Consider the following 22111-nt stretch of genomic DNA (forward strand, 5'->3'; position numbering starts at 1 on the left):
GATTGTCAAAACCTTTCTCTAAACATGCAAATGCTATAACACAGTTTCGCTGTTCTTCAGTGTGTCTACTTAGTTAAGTGGTAGGATCAGAATTGCCTTGCGTGTTCAGACATCTCACAGGAATCTAACATTGTACTTATGTTAGTTTGTACAACCCCTCCCCCTCTCCTGTCTATATATTCCTTCCACTACGTAGCCTTCTCTTATTTGCTTAGTTCTGGCTTGCCAAATGAGTTCTTGACAGTTGCTTCGCCTTTGAGCAAAGTTTTCTTTGTTCATTCCCATTTTCATTCCCTTATGTTTTCCAAGTGCAAAATCACGTTGCAATTTTGGACTTTCTGTCAATGTCATGTTTAGACATTTCTATTTCCAATGGCCTACTTTATTTGCTGCATTTTTATATTTTTCCCTCTTGTCAGATTTAATATTTCACGTTTTATCTAACGGTTTCTACTGTACCTTCTTCCTGTTCTCATACTCTGCTGCATTCACCACTTCTTCTCTCAAAGATATCCATTCGTATTCTAGCGGATTCCTTCCTCTGTTTCAGTCAGTCGTTGCATTACGCTAACTTTAAGATTATCGAAAAACTGTGGGTCTTGACTTATTCAAGTTCCATTTCCTTAATTTGCTACCGTTTACTGTCTCTTTAGTTGTAAACTGCAGCTCGTAACTAATAAAGTATTGTAGGTTTGCGTCTGCACCGGGAAATGTCTTATAATTTAAAATCTGGTTTCGAAAACTTTGTTCCAAATATGTATTATTCTTTCATGATTCTTAAGCAATGTGCTAGATAGTGAACAATGATGAACGGTAGTCATGAAATCTGTTTATGGTGAAATGAGAAAACATGCATAATGGAATATGTGAAAGAGTACATTGTACAGAAAATGAAAAATTGGTATGCCTTCACCCAACTAGGTATAGTTTTTCAAACGCACCGCGCGTTTCAGTGGGTCCTGCCCCGTACCTCAGTGGCTAACGTCTGCCGCTTCCAGATGGGAACGCCAATTCCACGAGCCGCCGCGTCAACGCGGAAAACGCTTGCCGCTGCCGTTGCCGCACGCCGCGCTGCCGCGCTCTAGTGGGAACCGGCCTTAATGGTAAACACTGTAAACAGCAAGAATGTCTTTGGCTCACGTCAAAACTGGCAATGAAAGTTTTGTTGTCTGTTGTTAAGGTTTAGTGTAGCAGTGTTTGGGGATGTAGTATTGATTGTTGAGTGGTCTTAGTGAAGTGAAAGTTTTGAATTTGTTGGCCTTTGTATTTCGAGAATGAAATACGTGTATTGATTAAGTTGGGTTCAGATTTTTCATCTGTGTTTGGATTAACGCTAATATGAATTACCAGCACATTATTAACGTAAGTATTGGGAACCATAGGTTAAACCTTTAACATTTTCATAGAAAACAAAATCTTTTGATGCCGAAAATTCTGTTTTAGTGTAATGCAAGTTCAAATTAATGAGCCTTTTAGATTTGTGGTTATTTATTTATATACCTAATGGTCACATGATAGTGTGCATTTGTCATCAAAATACAATCAAAACAAATAGCTCAAATATAGGGAGATTTCATCTCAAATCATACAGGTCAAGAGTTAATGTGTCAGATCGCTATTTCAAAGTTTGCTGAAAAAATTAAATTTTAAAACTTCTACATGATACTTCTCCAAAACTGCAATATTTTGTTTTTCTGGTGGTTTGTTAAAACACTACAGACCTCTCTGAATGAGATTGTTTGTGAAAATGTCGTAGCGAAAGGGAAAAGTGTAGTAAAGAAACAAAAAGTGATAGAGATCGGAATTTTCTTTCAATAAATAGTTTGTCTCAATACTACGAGACACGCTTAATACATACATACTTCTGAGCTTTTTCATCCTTATTATTATTATTTATTAAATAAACTATGCAGTTTGTAACTTTTTGCGATTTTTAAAATACATTTTGAAAATATGGGTAGTCATAAGATGTTAACTGTCTTAAGAAATGATAAAGTGGAAGGACTGTTAACTGTCAGCTATGACTTTAATGAACGAAATTCTTAAACTGCCAATGTATTTGTACTTAAAGGTAAAATAATCTGAATTTTTTGGCTATTTAGAAATTATTTTGTCCAAAACTGCCATCCTAAATGTTCAAAAAATTTCATGGTATGTTGGTTGGTCATTGTACTTGGGGAATGTACAATCAGAGTGGGCATTACTTGTATGTTCAAAATGTGAGAAATTTTTTAGGTGGGCCGTGCTCTACTCTCAAAGTTATAAAATCATGGACGCTTAAATATTTAAATTGTTCTCTGGTTATAAGTGACTGTCATGCAAAACTGATGTTTATGAATCAAATTAATTACCTTACAACATTATAAGTGAATTGGAAAATAATTCTGTTCAAAAGTAGTTTATAAAAACAATGTGATATGGAATATTTATACTCATTTTTCTTTTTATGATATTATTCTCAAATTATTATTGTCTTCCATCATGATCATCACTTTCCATGAATTAAAGTTGCCTACAGTGTAACAATCAACACTGCTTTGTTGAAAGAGCTCTCTCTCTCTCTCTCTCTCTCTCTCTCTCTCTCTATGCTTCACATTGAGCTTGTATAGCCGAGCTGAATTTGCACACGGACGAGGTTGATCCAAGAAGAGCAGTATTTGGGAAAGGGAAACTGGACACTGATCTTTAGATGATGGCCATTTAAAAGCATTACCAGGACCGTGAGGTGTCATAGAGGAGACAGTTATATCTTGCAACTCACGAGAGGCACTTATTATCTGCCCCACCCACCACTGATATACAGGGTGTTCAGATATTTCTTTTACAAACTTGTAGAGCTGAGTGAATACATAATAATTTTAATTGAAACCCATGTCTGGAAATGTACCTTTCCTACTACAGCTATATGAAAACAGGTTTGCTAGGTAGGTATGCAACAGGGTAGTTATGATGAGAGATGGTTGCATTGTATTGCCTGATGTCATTTGATGTCCATCCTACCTTTCTGACATGGTTTGAGCCTCATTCTCATGTGTGTGAGAGCAACATCGCTGAGTGCATGTTTGCAGAATAAACTGACTTGATCCTCCTGAATGGCGAAGTTCCAATGTTCAGCTCCATTGCATAACCTTAGGTATGCTCCAAGAAGATGCTGCACACCCAAATTGGAAGAATCCCTACTGCATCATGTTGAAGAGAACCCGTCAGTGAGTATGAGAGCAATGCCTTTGGCTTTTAAGGAGTGGAACTGTAAAACAGATGTACTGGGTCACGCCTAATCAGTTACTTGTAAAAGTATCGTGTTACCAACATGTTTTCAAATGCTTGGAGAAATGCATGGCAAACACCGGGCTGTCTTAATACATTTATTCACAACTGGTTTCAATCATTGATCATCTTACAGTGGAAAAATATTGTGACACCTTAACTTGTCGTACATGCTATTTTTCTATGTGAAGGTGATGAGTGCTCGAAACTCGTCAGTTGTAAGACAGCACAGTGTTTACCATGCATTTCTTCAAGTATATCAATGCTATTGACAGTCACCTGAAGAAGGGAAAAAAAGTAGTTTTCAAATGGTTGTAGATGGAAACATTATGTTTCCGGACATGGGTTCCAATTCAAAATATTATCTACTCACTCCCCTCTACAAGTCCTAGGATTTTGTAATGGGAATTTCTGTACACCCTGCATATCGAGAACAGAACTGAATGCAGTATGCTATCCTGAAGAACACCTATGTTTGTGTGTTCTTTATCTGACAATTGTTCCACAGATAATTTATCATCAAAAGAAGTTTTGTGTATGTCTACCTTCGTATTCTAGTTTTCAGGTGTGACTGAAACCATTTGTTTGCTGTTCCTCTTACACCTATTTCATCTGGCTTGTTTCACAGTATTTAATGCTCAGCAGTGTTGTAAGCCTTCTTAAAGTCTAGGAATATCCCAGTCAAAACAATCTTCTCAAGAGCTTCAGTTACTACTTTTTGAACTCATCTTATAATGTATTTCTCCCTCTTCAGAAACCAAATTGTACTTCGTTAAGAAAGGTTGTTCTTATTGATGTACCTCATTACTGTATCCTTCATGATTGATCCAATTATTTATGAGAATACTGATGGTAATGAAACTGGCCAATAGTTTTCTATACTTTTGCATTACCTTTCTTCAGTAAGGATGCAACTTGTGTGTATGTGTTACTCTAGAAAAATATCTGAACTAGTAGACTCATTTATCGTGCTTGTTAAGGGTGTTTGAATGCACACCTTCACAACTGAGATTGGAACCTCATCTATACCTGTTGACTTCTTATTTTTATAGTTGCTGTGTTTTCTCCTGAATTCAAGTTCTGTTATGGGAAACACCAACGTTGTGCTTGCAGTATAATTCTTTGCAGGTGCTACAGGTGTTTTACAAAGATTTTGTTGCAACTTCTTTGCAGTATCACAGAAATAGTCATTTACACAATTTGCTAACTCCCGATGATTTTCTGTTGTACATTTCATGACGTCTCATACTACTTTGCTTTTATTTCCTGTGTTATATATTACTTTGTCAGTGTACTTATACATTTATTTTTTGCAGTAAGCAGTATCTGCTTTTATGCACTTTTTGTACCTATGATAGTAATTTAGCAGCTGTAGATCAGTGTAGTTCTTCCGTAAAGAACAGGTATTCAAGTGTGTGGAGAAGTCTCTAACGACCATTGTTATCCATCTTTGTTTCCTTAACTGCAGCTATGAAAGTGACATCTTTTGGAAATATCTCCTGAAAAATTAATTTAAACAGCCTTCAGAATTAAGACAACTTAGCATATACATTGTTTCATGATTACTTGTAGCTAATCAGGTGGCCCAGCTTGTTTGAATAAGAATAACAGTGGTTTAGAATAGAGTCAACATAGCCTTTCTGCATGTTTTCCATGGAGTTATTTTCATGATTGAACATTTTACATTTATACATTTACAAACAGATACATACAGTTTCAACTAATTCACATTACAAGTGTACCTACATATATGGTCATGTGCATCATCTTCTTTTTAGTTTCCACATATTATTTTAGTAAGTTCATTAGAACACAGTCACATTGTAAGAGAATAAAGTCCAAATCTGAAAATAGGGCCATCAATGAAGTATAACACTTAGCATTGAATGCATGTTTATTACAAACAACAAGGTAAAGCCGGAAGACAACTAAACTCATAGATGGAGAGTGCTGATATTTATATGAACATTGAAATTCCAAAATACACATACATAAGAACTTTTTAGCACCTCCCAGGCATGATAAATACTAAACAACGAGTGAATGCTGGTGATTGGTTTTCAGCTGGCAAATCTCAGCACACCAGCCAGTGACACTAACTCCTACATCACACTGCATGCAGCAGAGTATGTGGCATTGATCCCTCTCCTGGAGGAAGAGGGAACTGCTATTTCAAAAGTTCTCTTTGAAGCCACCTGCAGAGCTTTTCTGTGACCCTCTGTGTGACAGCACTGGCAGATGTTTATGTTCTGGTCATGTTGTCACATACTCTTCACTGTGATGAGCATTGAGGTAACCTCTCCCATTGAAGCTTTGCAGTCATCAAGCTGATCTTCAGCTTCCTTGAATGAAAAGAACGCATCATCGATCTGCGCCTCAGGACTATAGTAGGGGTACATACAGAGGGCATGGATGACATCCCTGTGTTTTTGTCGTTTTGATGAAGTGCCATAAATCTCAGCTTTGTATGTGACATCCCACAAGCGACAAAGGGTATGATAGAGCCCTAAGTGGCGCTTCAGTAACTTTTCCGATAGTCACACTTTCTGCACAGGGATAGAAATCAATATCAATTAACTCAGGCAGTAATGATCTAGGACCTTGCCTTGGGCATCCAGTGTCCATATGTGAGCCAGCTCTCTTGCTTCTTCAGTCTGGGTGATGAGGTTTATTACGTACTCATCCTGAGTATCAGCTGGTTGAAACGGGAATAGTGTTTCAATTCTCATTTCAGCTTCAGGAACATGGAGCAGAAAGAACGGAGTGAAGCCTGTGCTGTCTTGCTTTGTAGTGTTAATGTGAAAGCCACAACGGGCAGTATTGTATCCCAGTCTCTCTGTTTGACATCAGCATACATCAACAGCTTATCTTCGTATGTCTTATTAAAACATTTTGTGAGACCCTTTGTCTTTGGGTGGTGGGCAGTTGTCATCCTGTGAGTGATGTCCCAGCATGAAATTACCTCTGATACTGTCTTGATTGGAAAACTTCCACAATCGGAGATCATCACACAGGGTGCTCCATGCTTCAGAATGATGTCTTCTACAAAGAACCTTGCAATTTCTGGAGGTTCGACAGTCAGCACAGCTTTGGTGACAGTGTAGTGGTTGAGGTGGTGCAGACAATTATACATTGATTCCCATTAACTTCGAGAACCTAACAAAGAGGTTGATTCCAGTTGGGTGGAATGGCATTGTTGCAGGCAGTATTGCTATCAGAGACCCTGAAGATAACTGCAGCACCTGCTTCCATCACCAGCATTTTTCATGTACTGGCCAATGGATTGGCAAAGACCTGACCAGTGATAACTGCATTGTTTGCATCTTCACGAATCCTTTGTGACCAAATGTTGGAACATCATGGAAATACTTAGGGATAATTGGCTGTAGATGAGTTGGGATGATGGACAACCATTTCTGCCCCATTGGATCATGTTTCCTCTTATACAATATTCTGTTTATTAATTGGAATTTTCTTTTAGTTGGTTCTTCATTCTTCAAGGCTTCTATAGTTTTCCCTCTATTCAGCAGCAATGTCATTTAACGCAGCAATGAAGATATTGTCCATGCCATTGTTTCCACCACAGGATTCCTTGAAAGGCAGCCAATGTTGTTGTGTTTATGTTCATTTTTTTATATCACTGTTCTTAAAGTCTCAATGCCCATCTTGTCAGTGGATGCAACAGATCCTTCTTGCTATATTTGAGACAGTGTAACCCTGACAGCTCACAGCACTGTTGCCAGCTTTCCACTGTGAAGTGCTAATTGCTACAGGTGAAAACAGTGGCTGTCTACAGAGCTGTTACAATGCTGAGATGTTGCCATAGAGCCATTTACAAAATCTCATCATATTATTGGTTGAAGCTGTTCTGCAAAGCTCCCGCCCCTAGCCCTTCTTCAACTGTGATGGATCAAATTACGCCGACTCTGCTGTAGTCAGCCATCATAGAGAATGGTGGTCCATCACAACCATGAATGAATGGTTTACTGTCTTGTCTAGCTTGGGAAACATTGTAATGGTGATTCTGCAACTGTGTGGATGTTTGGAAGAAAATGTCCACACCAATTGCACTTTTTCTTTATTTAAATCAACAACTGGTTTTGGCTCTCAGAGTCATTATTTAAAGGTACATGTGTGGCATCATGAGAGGTCATGGGTTTGCCAAATATATATGGCCAGAACTTTTTAATGGCACTCTTTCTTGATTGTAGAGTAGTCCATCTCTGACTTTGAGTGCATTCTGGAAGCAGAATCACCTTCCCAGCACCTTCCTGTACTAGAATTGCACCTATCCCCCAACTGATAAGTTGGTGTGAAGTTCTGTCTCAGCATTCTTGTCATACAATGGTAGGACTGGAAAAGATGGAAGCAGCTCTTGAAGGACAAGAAAGACCTTTCTTGTGTCCTGTTCCAGGAAAATTTGGCACCTTCATGCCTTGTTACAGAACTCTTTTGTGAATTTTTTAGTACAAACACGTACTGAGTAAACTTCTCACATCATGAATGTGCTGACTAGTCAGGAAATCTGTGACTGTTCTTACTTGCTCTGGATTGAGACAGGCTCTATCAGCACTAACTAGTTGCCGCCACCCCCCTCCATCCCAGCCCCCAAGATTTTTATTTCATGGGCAATGAAGAGACATTCTTTCAGATTCAGAGGCCTGCAGTCTGAACACACTTACTCACGTGACGCAGATGTTCTGTAAATGTCATAGAAAAAAGTGGCAGTTTCATCCAGATATCAAGATAGCAGACATGTCCATTCGAGGTGTTGAAGCAAGTTGTTCATTGTATGCTTGAATGTGGCTGGAGCATTATAGAGTCCAAAATGGCATAACTTTGAGCTCATAGAGGGTATCATGAGCTACGAAGGGGTCTATTCTTGGACAGCTTGTTTGTCAGTAACCTGTCTGCATGTCAATAGTTGAGAAATTCTAGGTTGGCATCATTGTACTGCAGTCCGTTGACATCATTTTTGTGATTTTGCTCAGTCATCGTCAGTCGACAGAAAAATGCTACATGCCATCCTTCGTCTTCACAAGCATCACAGGATAAGACCAAGGACCCTCAGAAAGTTCTGTGGTGTCATCATGCACCTTCTTCCTGGATTATCTGTCTTTCAGCTGGTGACATCCTTTGATAGTGCTGACTAATTTTTGGATAATGCCTTGTTGTTATGATGTCCTACCATGAGCCGCATGGTCATCTTTTCTCAACTCTGGATTTGAATGCATCTGGAAATTGCTGCAGAATACCCATCAGGTACTGGCATTGCTCCTCAGACATACTGAATCTTTTTGGCATAAGTGCTTCCCACCTGCATTGTCTGTAGTGGTCATGGAGCACAATTCTTCGCCAGTGGCATTAAGATGCACTTTGTGGACTGGTTTGGTTGTCCCTATGCTCATACCTGTAGGATGAGTTATGGCTGCTTTTGACAGTCAGTCATCTAAAGGTCTCCTTGACCACCTACAGTGCTTATGATTGTTGCTTTCATGTAGATTTTGTTAATGAGTCTGAGTGATTTTTTGCAATCGACAAAAGCTTCACAGTTTAACTAATAATTTAGATTGACGACTGGAAAATGTCCTGTTGGTGTCAGTGCGATAATATCTTCAATGGCAAACAACCACACAGAGCAATCTTTGTTCTGTGCGGTTACTGGTATAGCATTGCCAATCTGGAGCTCCGATCTTCACAGTCTGAATGCTTGTGGTGTCTGCAAGAAGTCCTATCAAAGAATAACATTATGACTACATTCTGCTAAAATGACAAATTTTTAGGTCTGTTTTCTGTCATTGATTGTTAATCTTGCAATACATGTTCCTTTTATCTGAACATATTTCCGAGTTGCAGCTTTAAGCACCGTCACCTTCGTATCACAGAACATAATCTTATTTAGTTGGTGAGAACAAGCACTAGATGTTACAGAGAGTGAAGCCTATGCATTGACTAAAGCCCAGATAGGTTTGCCGTCAATTTCCTTGATGAGATTTCCCAATATCTCGGGGATTTTCATCTGGGACAATCTCCTCACTTTCATAGGTGGTTACATCACTTAGATTCCTGAATTCAGCAGCTAGTTGAGTGGTTGCACGATGACAAGGAATGTGTTGGAGAGCAACCTTCTCGAAGGTATGACGAAGGGCTTTGTCCGCAGCTTGAACGTAATGGTCTGCAGTTGAGTGGGATGAATAGAACTGTTGTTATGATTGACATCTGGTGTCGAATTAGTCATCAAACACTCATCTTCAGAGTGTTGTACTGGCAGGGGCTTGGTTGCAGCTACGTTGATTGAATGCTTGGTGGTTGTCTGACAGCTGCAGCATAAGTCCCAGTCGGCTGAGTCCATTCTTTTAGGCATATTCAACTGGCAGCAGAGATGGATGCTAAATATTGATACATCTCATCTTCAACATTCTGTATTACCTCCTAATAAATGAGGTCAATGTTTGATTCTTTTTGTTTCATTTTCTTTTATGTACTGGCACCACCATTTGATGAATTCCGTGGCTGTTGAGACATCCTTTGCCAGATGATCTGGGGACGTGCCTTCTGTGTCTCCTTTCATCGAGTGTGAAGTTTCTCAGCTTCTGTCATGTTCAGGTTCACAGTGTGGCATAGGGATGAAACATACTGTTTGTAGGACTTTGTTGTTTCCCAGTGATGTTGAGCACTGTTCTTCAGTTGTTCTTCAACTAAGCAGACTTGCCACTGATTATCACCCTTTTCTTCAGTTTAGTCTGGAGTTTATTCCAGCTATTGAGCTTCTCTTCGTTGTTCTTGAACCTCTACTAGGCTGTGTGGTCCTAGTAAATGTACACATTTGCCAAACATTTCATGTCATCCCACCTGTTGCATTTGGTTGGTGCCTGATGTACAATTGGTTTTACTGCTGTTTTGGGATCCATGTGTCCACTGAATATACAGACTGTGGGAGCGATGTACTGTTGATATTCTGGTACCTGTGCGTATACTTGATGGCTTTTATGTTGCGTAGTTGGAGCCACTGTGATGTACTGGGTGATTGTGATTAAACTTTCCCTATTTAACCCGTTATAACACGAAACCAATTAACGTATGAGTACCAAACTTGGTAGCATTAATGTCAATGACATGGGGGAAGACAAATAATGCAGACTCAGTTCAATTAAAACATTTTTAGTATGCTGCTATGGTACATCATACCATTACATACCGGTACCATTACTGCTACAAAAGGGGATCAATATGGCATCAATCAGTGGCCAGAAGAGTCTGAAAGCACAGGATTGCATTCTGCACAACAGAACAAAGCATGTCTGTAGGTATGCTGGCTACCTCTGTTGATGTGCCATGCCTCAGATCGGCTCATGGGTGCATGTTCCCTTGGTAAACCCTGTCCTTCAGGTAGCCCCACAACCAGAAATCACAGGGAGTGAGATCAGGTGATCGTTCCAGCCAAGGTTTTGGAAACGATCAGCTGATAATTTGAAAAATGTTGAGTTCAATGTGTTTCTCTCCTGTAGGGCGGATATGACATGCTGGCGAAGCATATCAAATTACAGAGTGCGTTCCATAAGTAATGCGACCAATTTTTTTCTGGTTCAAAACGCTCTTTATCTCATTTGGCTGCGGGCTGCTGGAGAGTCAGGACTTGCGTTTCTGTCAACCCCGTTTTGAGTTTATGTAACACAGCACAATGGATAATTCTGTAGAGCAACGGTACGCTATCAACTTTTGTGTTAAACTTGGGAAGTCTGCCACTGAAACATTTCCATTACTTCAGCATGCCTTTGGGACTGATTGCTTGTCCAAATCACAAGTTTTCTGATGGCACAAGTTATTCATGGAGGGCTGAGAGGAGATCACCGACGAACCTCACAGTGGACGGCCATCAACTGCACGAGTCGACGAAAATGTGACGCGTGTGGGCAATTGTTTGAATCTGACAGACAGCTGAGCCTTCAATTGATAGCACAAACTCTAAACATGTCAAAAACAACCATTTTCCGCATTGTGGCCGAAGATTTGAACATGAGAAAGGTGTGTGCCAAACTCGACCCAAAAGTGTTGACCAACGAACACAAGCACATGTGAGTGCTTCAGTGGCGAGAAATGTGTGAAAATGATCCTCATTTTTTAAACTCAGTTATCACTGGTGATGAGTCTTGGATTTTTGAGTACGACCCTGAGACAAAAAGGCAGAGTTCAGAGTGGCACACTGCATCGTTGCCCCTTCCCAAGAAGGCACACATGAGCAAGTCCAGGATCAAAACCATGCCCATTGTCTTCTTTGACGTCGGAGGCATTGTCCACCACAAATTCATATCTACCGGGACTATAGTGAACTCAGCTTTCTACTTGGAAGTGCTTGAAAGACTGAAAAGGTGGGGGTCGCGCTGCGACATCAAATGGTTCAAATGGCTCTGAGCACTATGGGACTTTAACATCTGTGGTCATCAGTCCCCTAGAACTTAGAACTACTTAAACCTAACTAACCTAAGGACATCACACACATCCATGCCCGAGGCAGGATTCGAACCTGCGACCGTAGCAGTCGCGCAGCTCCGGACTGAGCGCCTAGAACCGCGAGACCACCGCGGCCGGCTGCAACATCAAGGACACATGGATGTTCACCACGGCAATGCGCTGAATCACAGCGCGTTCATTGTCAATGACTTCCTGGCCAGGACCAAGAACCCATTGGTTCCCGAGCCTCCCTACAATCCTGACCTGGCTCCTGCTGACTTCTTTTTGTTTCCTCATTTAAAAGGAGTCATGAAAGGACAATATTGGGACACGATTGAAAGCATCCAGGCGCATGTTACATCAGCGCTAAAGGACATTCCGGAAAAGCCATTCCAGGATCCCTTCCAGGCATGGAAACACCGCCTCAAGAAGTGTATCGATGCAAGCAGGTGCTATTTTGAAAATTTTTGATTATTTGTACGAATATATTCAATAAATGATTTTTTTATGAATTTGGTCGCATTACTTATGGAACGCCCCTTGTACCAGATCGGGTTGACGGAGGAGATAGAGAAGATCCAAAGAAGAGCGGCGCGTTTCGTCACAGGGTTATTTGGTAACCGTGATAGCGTTACGGAGATGTTTAGCAAACTCAAGTGGCAGACTCTGCAAGAGAGGCGCTCTGCATCGCTGTGTAGCTTACTTGCCAGGTTTCGAGAGGGTGCGTTTCTGGATGAGATATCGAATATATTGCTTCCCCCTACTTATACCTCCCGAGGAGATCATGAATGTAAAATTAGAGAGATTCGAGCGCGCGCAGAGGCTTTCAGACAGTCGTTCTTCCCGCGGACCATACGCGACTGGAACAGAAAAGGGAGGTAATGACAGTGGCACGTAAAGTGCCCTCCGCCACACATCGTTGGTGGCTTGCAGAGTATAAATGTAGATGTAGATGAAATGCTGGCCAGTCACACTGCACGTCTTTGGTCCTCAAGCACCAACCTGTTCAGAAAAGAATGGGCCAATGATGAACATAGGTTAGGTTAGGTTAGGTGCATTGCCATGAAGCCACACCATACGGTGACACATTCACCATACAGTGGAACTTCATACGCAGTGACTGGAGGTGAAGATCATCACACTCTGCAATTCTGTGTGTTCACCTCACCCATCAGAGAAAAATGAGCTTCGCCTGTCCTTGGATGGTCTACAGCAAGCCCTTGTCAACTTCAGTCCTTGTGACAAAGTGGAGAGCGACGTCAACATGTCATTGTGCGTCCTAAGGTGCAAGCTGTTGTACAGTATGGATCTTTTATGGATACCATTTGAGAATGGTTTGAAGCACCTTCCATGCACTGGACCACGAGATTTTCAACTGTTGTGACCCAGCACGCGCGGGAATTCCGTGCAGCATTGTCTGCCATAGCAACAGCTATTTCATCAACCACTTGTGGTGCAACTGGTAGTCAGCCCCTTCCCAGAGCGACGTCTAGTTCTTCAGTTCATTCGAACTTCTTCATCATGCTCCGCACAGCAAGTGGAGAAAGAAGACCCTTCCATAATCCTTTCAGGCATTGATATTCTCGAAGTGCAGCTGCAGCATTACTGTTGTTTTGATAATAATATTTCACCGATAATGCTCTGATCCTTTTCTCCAAGCTCATGTTGACACGTCAACAAGAGCACTGCAACTGATCAGGTGTGAGAGATTATAAATCACAATGACTGATCATGGCACCTGTTGGCCATAGTTGGAACTGGACGGTGGTGCTGTGATGCATGGAAATTGTGCACCCGATACTCTGGACATGAATGCCACCAAGTTTGTTACTCGTACGGTAACTAGTTTCCGTGTTATAAAAGTGTTAAATAGGGAAAGTTTAATTATAACTATCCGGTAGATGTGTGAAGTACCTGGCATCTCCACCTAACAACGTCATGGCGTAACCAGAATCTATTCCAAGTCCAAAAGCAGGATTGTCATTCAAGTACAACACTTAGCACTGTAAGTATGTTTCTTACAAACTCCAATGCACAGCCAGAACGGAACAGTACTGAAATCCTGGATGGAGAGTGCTGCTATGTATACGAACAACAAATATTCCAGAACACACAAACATTACAAACAGAAGAACTTCAGGTAGCTTCCCAGAAATGATAAATACTAAGTAACAAATAATTTATAGTGGTCGGGTTTGATCTGGTGACTCCCAGCACACGAGCCAGCGACATTAACTGCTATGGCACAGTGCATGTAGCACAGCATGTAGCAATATTTTCATTTTATTTGGATAAGTAATCTGGGCCAGAGTGGAATAATGCTGCCCTCCCCCTTCTTGAATTTTGGTTATGTTAACAGACTTAAAAAAGTGGAGAACTTCTGTGGCAGATCACACTTCTTTGCTAGTAAGTAGGGCCCATTGTTCACTTTTTATGTTGTTCTAATTATTTTCAAAGAGTTGTTTAACAGTTTACTGTCCTTTACTTTCAATCAAAGTTTCTATTACGTGCTTAAATTTATCTATGGGTGGTTTCATCTGTTTGTGGCAGTTTATTGTATAGCTTCAAGCTTAGATATTTATTTTTTCGAAAGAAAACATTGTCTGTTGTCGGTTGTAAAATTTTGTGTTTGTTTGCTGCTGTTGGCAACTTCAACTGTGAAGTAATTATCAAGTACATGTAGACTGTCTCTGTGCAGTATGCCACAGGAGTTGTGGCATGTAAATTAACCTGTCAGTTCACATGAGGAACACACATCAAAACTGCCATGATCTGTATCGAGTATGAAAATAGAGATTGTAAAACGTAGGAGCACCATGTACGTACAGCTATGTGAGCCTTTACTTGGTTATTTTTGGGAGTGGAACAGAAGGTGAGGCCTTTGGAAAGGAGTGATGCTTCTGTGGGGCTAAGGATGGCTTTCTTCCAAGCACTAGACACAGTTTAAGTGGGATCTATGATGTAGTATGGTTAAAATGAGAGTGAAGCCAGATAAAAATTTTGTATAGAGATGGCAGGTATTCCATGACTGTATTTCCTGTCCTACCAGGTTCTGGATTCTGTATGGTGGTGGGAGGGAGGTTTTTGAGGTTGGGGTAAATGTAGTAGGTGTGCGAGACTGGTTTTGTCAGATATGAGGGGACGTGGAGGGGGTTTGGAGATTGTTGGAGAGATGGTGGATAGTGGTAGTCCAAGGTGGGAGTAGGAAGTGAAGACGGAGGAGAGTTTTCTTGAGATGGCATTGTGCATGTTGCCCTAGTGCCTGAAGAGTAAGAGTTTCAATGTGTGATATAGGATCCAGAGTTTGGAATAGCATAGCAGGAGAATTTTGCGGAGAGAAGGTACTGCCAGGAGGTAATTGTGGAAGGAAGGGTGGCAGCCAGAGAAGGGTAATTTGATGATAAGGCCATTTGGGGGGATTCCAGCCATGCAATAACGCAGAAACAGTACATTGGATTGGACTGGGTTCTGGCTAAGGATAAGGCAACTTTTCTGTATTGGCGTATTCGGAAGGCGCAAGGATCCATTGTGGCGGATAAAAATGTGAAAAAAATACATAAATAACGTAAAATTATGTCCAAAGAAATTCACAAAAATACACCCAAACCTGAGAAAAATCACGAAAAGGACGAAACGGATGAAGTAAGAGGGAACAGGATGAAATCTGAGGAAGTAGGCTGATAATGAAAAGCAAAAACCAACTCAAATTGGCATGAACACATGAAGAGCTCAAAGAAAAAAATAAACAAAAATATTGTAATAGGGGTTGCAGGGTGTTGGTGGATAAGTTTGAAGAAGATGGATGGCAGATGTGACTAGATTAGGTGAAGTTAATTGGTGTGAACTGGAATAGAGGGGTGAAGGAGTGGGGGGTGGAAAGGTTTAGGTAGGCTGAGATACAAGTTCGCGTGGCACATGAAAGATACAGGAAATAACATGCGAAAATATTTGAGAGTGGTGCAGAAAGAGTGATCAATTTGAAGGTACAGGATTAATGATATTGGTGGGAGAAATGTGGGACATAATATGCTGTACCAATGCCATCCTGTAGCCATCTTTTGTGCCTGGCTGAGATAGTTGATACAGTGTGGCTCACGTGAGTAGGGTGTGCAGAGCGGTTTGTAAGGTGACGAGCAACACAGGGAAGAAGAAAAAAAAGGAAATGCATTAGAAAATAGTAACAAAGGAAAACAGTACTGTGTAATGGGATGGAAGGAAAGCCATGAGGCAAAGTCAAACTATGGAATATCCAGACTGGAATGTAACAATATTATGAAAAGATAGTTGCTACTCACCATATAATGGAGATGCCAAGTCGCAGATAGGTAAAACAAAAAGACTGTCAGAAAATTTGCTTTCAGTCAAGAAGGCCTTTGTTGAAAATGAACAACAAACAAACACACACACACACACACACACACACACACACACACACACCAATGAACGCAAGCGCAACTCAAAAACGCATGACCACCGTCTCTGGCAGCTGAAGTCAGACTCTGGCTGCCAGAGATAGTGGCTATGTATGTGGAAGTGTGTGTGTGTGTGTGTGTGTGTGTGTGTGTGTGTGTGTGTGTTACATTCCATCCTGAATTTTCCATCGTTTGACTGCACCTCTACTGATATACTTGTTACATTTATATTCAGACTAGCATTTGTATGGATATATTAAGTGTATAGGTTGTGAGGTTCATAAATGATCATATGTTAGAGCTCCAAATATATTATACAATTATACAACAGATTGATGCCTTTGAGATTGGGTGGCTGTTTTGTGGCTCACTTTTGCTCCCCTTCTTACAGGCAGGTATGGCCAGGGCTTTCTTCCAAGCACTAGGCACAGTTTAAGTGGGATCTATGATGTAGTATGGTTAAAATGAGAGCGAAGCCAGATACAAATTTTGTATAGAGATGACAGGTATTCCATGGAAGTTTTGTGTAATTTTATTGATTTAAGCTGCTTCTCAGTGCCACTGGCAGTTATTTCCATATCACTCATGACAGAGGTTTGCAAGAATTGAATTGGTGCAGTACTTGCAGTACTTCTGCTTCTGCATTTGTAAAGGAACATTTGAAAATAGAATTCAGCATTTCTGCTTTCACTATGCTATCCACAATGTCAGTATGAGTGGTGCCACTGACAGCCTTCAGTTATGACCATAATTTCTGTGGATTTCTCCAGAGCTCTTTCAATAAGATTTTGCTATGGTAGTCATTGAAGGCTTTACACAAAGCTGTTTTTACAGCTAAATGTATTTCATTCAGCATCTCCCTATCTATAAGCATATGCTTCATCTTACACTTTTTATGCAGTGCTCGCTATGTTTAAAATTTTGTTTACAGTGACTATATACTATGGAGGGCCCCTTTCATCATGAACTGTTCTACTACGTATGTATCTACCCAATGCTTGGTCAACTGTATTTTAAATGCCGTCCACAGCCCCTCTGTATACTTCTGCCCATTGGTAAATGTTCTGGATTCCCTTTGATGTTTGACATGAAGGCCTCTTTATGTAACCGAAAAAGTCATAGTCTTAGTTGCCTTTTGTACCTAAGTAATGATTGTTAGTACAGCTGCTTCATGGTCACTAACACCATTTTCGGTATGGACATCTTCAGTGTGTTTAAGCCTACTTGTCAACATTAAATCTAACATATTTCTGTCGTATGTGGCTTTCTGAACTCTTTGTTCCAAGTAGTTTTCAAGCATTTAGTGTTATTTTGCAGTATGTCTTGCCAGACCCACCACTTACAAAAATATGATTATCCCAATTTATTTATTTAGCTTATGATCTAGTACATCACATGAATTAATTACATATAAATAGTACAGACATTAAAACTTGCATGTAAATCATACACGTTTTATAAAAGAAAGGAAAACAAGTAACACACAGTACAACATACATAAAATTTACGCTGAGGTGACAAAATTCATGGGATACCGCTTAATATGTCCTTTTGCCGACTGTCATGCAGCAACTGGATGTGATGTGGACTCAATAAGTTGTTGGAAGTCCCCTGCAGAAATATTGAGCCATGCTGATTCTATAGCCGCCCATAATTATGAAAGTGTTGCTGGTGCATTATGGTGTGCACAAACTGGCCTCACGATTATCTCCCAGGAACGTGCGATAGGATTCATGTTTGGTGATCTGGGTGACCAAATCAGTTGCTCAAACTGTCCTGGAAGTTCTGCAAACCAATCACGAACATTTGTGGCTCGGTGAAATGGCGCATTGTCGTCGATAAAAATTCCATTGTTGTTTGGGGAATGTGAAGACCATGAATGGCAGCAAATAGTCTCCAAGTGGCCAAACATAACCAATTCCAGCCAATGAGTCCTACAGTTGGACCAGAGAACCTAGTCCATTCCATATAAACACCGCCCACACCATTATCACCCGCCTGCACAGTTCCTTGTTGACAACTTGGGTCCATGGCTTCATGGGATCTCGAACCCTACCATCAGCTCTCACCAACTGAAATTGGGACTTATCTGACCATGCAATGGCTTTCCAGTCATCTAGAGTCCAACCGATGTGATCATGAGCACAGGAGAGATGTTGCGGGCAATGTCGTGCTGTTAGCCAAGGCACTTGCATTGGTCGTCAGTTGTCACAGACCATTAACACCAGATTTCGCCACACTGTCCTAATGGCTACTTTCATTGTACATCTCACATTGATGTATTTCACACAGTGTTGTCTGTCTGTTTCCAGGGACAATTGAATGCACAAGCTGCTGCTCTCAGTCGTTAAGTGAAGGCCACAGAGTTGTTCATGGTCAGAGGTAATGCCTGAAATTTGGTATTCTCAACACATTCTTGACACTGTGTATCTTGGAATATTGAATTCTATTACGATTTCCAAAATGGAATGTCCCATGTGTGTAGCTCGAACTACCATTCTGCCTTCAAAATCTGTTAATTCCCGCCGTGTGGCCACAATCACGTCAGAATATCACCTGAATACAATTGACAGATAGACCAATGTACTGCCCTTTTATACCTCATGTTCGCGATACTGCCGCCATATGTATATGTGCAAATTGCTATTCCATGTCTTTTGTCATCTCAGTGTATACAACCACAAAATATATGGAAACACTACTACAGATGAATGTAATCTTCAAATATATGTTTTATGGTTTACCCATTTATCTAGCAGCTCCACAATCACACTTGGGAGAAACTATTGTTCCCATCTGTACAACAAGTGAACACATCTACACAGTTTTTCGTATTCTACTTAGGGTAGACCAGAGTTTGCAAGGCTTGTTGAATCAGGCTGGTGTGGATGTGATGCTAGGGTTTTCAGTCAGATCTGTTGACGAAATTTTACTTTCAACATCATTCAACATTTTTCTCATTGGTTTCCTTACGCTGATTTTTGCTTTGTTTGACTGCTAGGTTTTTACTCATAAACTGTTGAATCTGTGATGAAGCTCTTTATGTTTATGCAGCAGCTTTTTAACACGGTTGTTAAACCACAGTGGGTCTTTCCCAACCTTTGAAGATCTTGCTGTCTAAGGCATACCAAAAAATGCTTTTTAATTTTTTGTGTGTATTTGGATCTTATGGGTGCAGAACACTAAGGTTATCAGAACCCTTGAACTTTTTTCATTTGTGCTCCACACCTTTGTCCTTGGCACTGTGTATTTGTCGTTGACTACTCAGATTCTCTGCAATTTGTATCCTGTCATTTTTGCAAAGCAAAGATATCTAGGACATCTGAGACATTTCCTACTCAAGTTGGTTCTGTAATTATATGCTCAAAGTAATTTTTGGACAGGCCATTCAGAATTATGTCACACACATCCCTGCCTTGGGCACCAGTTTTGATAGCATGACTCTCCCAATCAAGTTGAAGCCACCCCCTGATCAGGAAAGTTATTAACAATAATCTGAAACTTTTCTCTGAAGTGCTCCTCAGCCAGGCATCTACAAAGGCATCCAATTACCATTTTTGACAGAGATTTGATGCTTAACTTCACACAGATTTATCCACATTCGGAATTCATGATAACCATGCTAGATATTATCGTATTCTTTACTGCAATAAATATGCTGCCAGCATTGGTGGCTGACCTATCTGTATGATAAATATCCCAATCTGAACTTGGGATTTTGTTGCTGTTCACTTTCAATTTCAACCAACTTCCTGTTCCTAACACTATCTGTGCATTACAACTTTTGAGAATATTCTGGGACCTTTCTGTGGATGCTCCTGCAGTTTACTAATATCATATTAAACTTTTCTACATCTTTGAGGATGAGTATTCTCTGAGAACATTGTAGCTTGTGTATCTTTGATTTTGGCCAGCAAAACTGCTGGGATTTCCTACGACGTAAGAAAACATCCATGTGCATGCTACGCATACTCCACTACCCTATTAGCCACTTCCTGCTTGTAGTGTATGCCTGACCTATTAAGGGGAACCTTACAGTTCTCCACCTGATAGCAGAGGTTGAGGAATTTGTATGTGATGCCATTGCAGAATTGTCTGAGCTCTGGTTTAGACCTTGAACTCTGCTCCAAACCAGAGGACCATAATTGACCCTGGTTACTACAAATAGCGAGCTTAGGCTGCACCCCATTTGATTTGCTAGTTGCCTTCACCAAATCAGCCATCTACCAAATGGAACTGAAGATGACCTCAGAACCCAAGCAGCAGGTGTCATTTGTACCTACATGTGCCATTATTTGTAGCCGGTTGCACACAGTGTGTTAAATAGGTGCTGGCAGGGCTTCCTCAATGTCTCAGATGAGACCCCCTTGCAAACTTGCTGAATGGACACTGGTATTGTTTTCAGTCCTGCCTGCTATTTTCCTGGGGGTCTCTGTTACCTGCCTAATTTTGGAGTTTCCAATGACTAGCATACTTGCCCTCTGCACTTATAAGACTGTGCAGGAAAATCGGCCACTGGCCCTGCAGAAAAAGTGACCGCTGGCCCAACAGGAGAGTCATCCCTTTCTGGTTAGGAAGAATTATCAAGAGTGGGTAGCACCTCGTACATATTGCTGAGGCATAAGGAACCAGCCGTGTGGCCCATTCACTTTTTTGCCTACCGCATGAACCCACCACTGTTAGCCACTCATTTTCAAGTGAAGACGGACTGGTCAGATTTTGTGTATCTGTGGATGCAGTAGCAACCAGGTTACCAGGAATTCCAAAAGCACCAGAGGTGCCATTAAGATTTATTTTGGAGCCATTAAGATTAATATGCCGAGCTTTTCTGCAGATATTTCATCAGGCCCAGGTGTTTGGTAGTTGGGTTAGTTGGTTGGTTCGGGGAAGGAGACCAGACAGCGAGGTCATCGGTCTCATCGAATTAGGGAAGGACGGGGAAGGAAGTCGGCCGTGCCCTTTGAAAGGAACCATCCCGGCATTTGCCTGGAGCGATTTAGGGAAATCACAACTGCGCCACCTCGCTCGGTCGGTAGTTGGGTACAGTAATGAGTTTACATCTATGGAATTCAATAGCCGATCATTCAAAAACACCATCTACAGGTAGGTTGCTGAGAGCTATAGTTAAATATTGCAGATGCAGGTGGTTGTTGATGTAGGCACTCTCATCTATAGGCATGACAGCTGAGTATGTTCCTTCTGTTGGTCTTTGCACTTAATCAATAGATGCTTGCAACTGGAGGCCTAATTGTCATTTCTGTTTTACTTTATAGCAGTGTGATGACAATGGTGTAGAAGACAGCTTGTGGGATTATCTACCAGTTGAGCCTGTTGTGAAGGTGGAGGCATTGGTAAGTGTTAAAATTCATGAATATTCAATCTGATTGACACATATTTTCATTTTTTTTGGGGGGGGGGGGAGGATGGTTGGAGACAAAAAAATAGAGAGGGAGCAAGAGCAAACTTATAGCTTGAGTAGCTTGAGGCATATTGATAGAATGCGGTGAATAATATTCCTGCATTTGCAGAGAATATCGGAAAGGAATGAAAGGGGCATGCTTGACCACAGATTTACTTTATCTTATTGTTCTTTTAATCAGATAATTTATAAATTATCTGATTCAGCCTGGTGGACAGCTGGTTGGTAGTCAAACCAATAAAAAAAGCTATGCAATGGTCGCAGCAGAGCTGGTAAATGATATGGCTGCTTTCACAGGTGGCCCAGCCCCAGCCCCTGATGGGGTAGGATGAATCTGATACAGGAGTGGAATAGGAAGTGCTTGGTGGGTAGATTGGACTTGGGTCTTCCACAGGGATATGATCCTTGTTGCAAGGCATTGGAATTGGGAGTGGCGTAGGGATGGATTAGGGTATTGTGGAGGTTGGGTGGGCAATGGAACACCACTTTGTGGGTGGTGCGAAGGATCACGGGTAGGATATCCATTTCATGGCATGGTGATAGGTAATCAAAGCTCTGGGGA

The 22111-nt window shown here is 41.1% G+C and overlaps 1 protein-coding gene across 1 annotated transcript in view; it reads left to right on the plus strand.

The window, feature by feature from the left end:
* The first annotated feature begins 1104 nt into the window (after positions 1–1104).
* The window catches only part of LOC126091900 (uncharacterized), a 59647-nt gene continuing 38640 nt past the window's right edge, over positions 1105–22111 (plus strand). Inside the window, exons 1-2 of the mRNA XM_049907199.1 lie at positions 1105–1362; positions 21404–21481. Coding sequence (XP_049763156.1) covers positions 1339–1362; positions 21404–21481 — 102 coding nt within the window. The 5' untranslated portion in view covers positions 1105–1338. The remainder of the gene's footprint in view (positions 1363–21403; positions 21482–22111) is intronic.

Source organism: Schistocerca cancellata, chromosome 7, assembly GCF_023864275.1.
Source record: "Schistocerca cancellata isolate TAMUIC-IGC-003103 chromosome 7, iqSchCanc2.1, whole genome shotgun sequence".
Taxonomy (NCBI): Eukaryota; Metazoa; Arthropoda; class Insecta; order Orthoptera; family Acrididae; genus Schistocerca; species Schistocerca cancellata.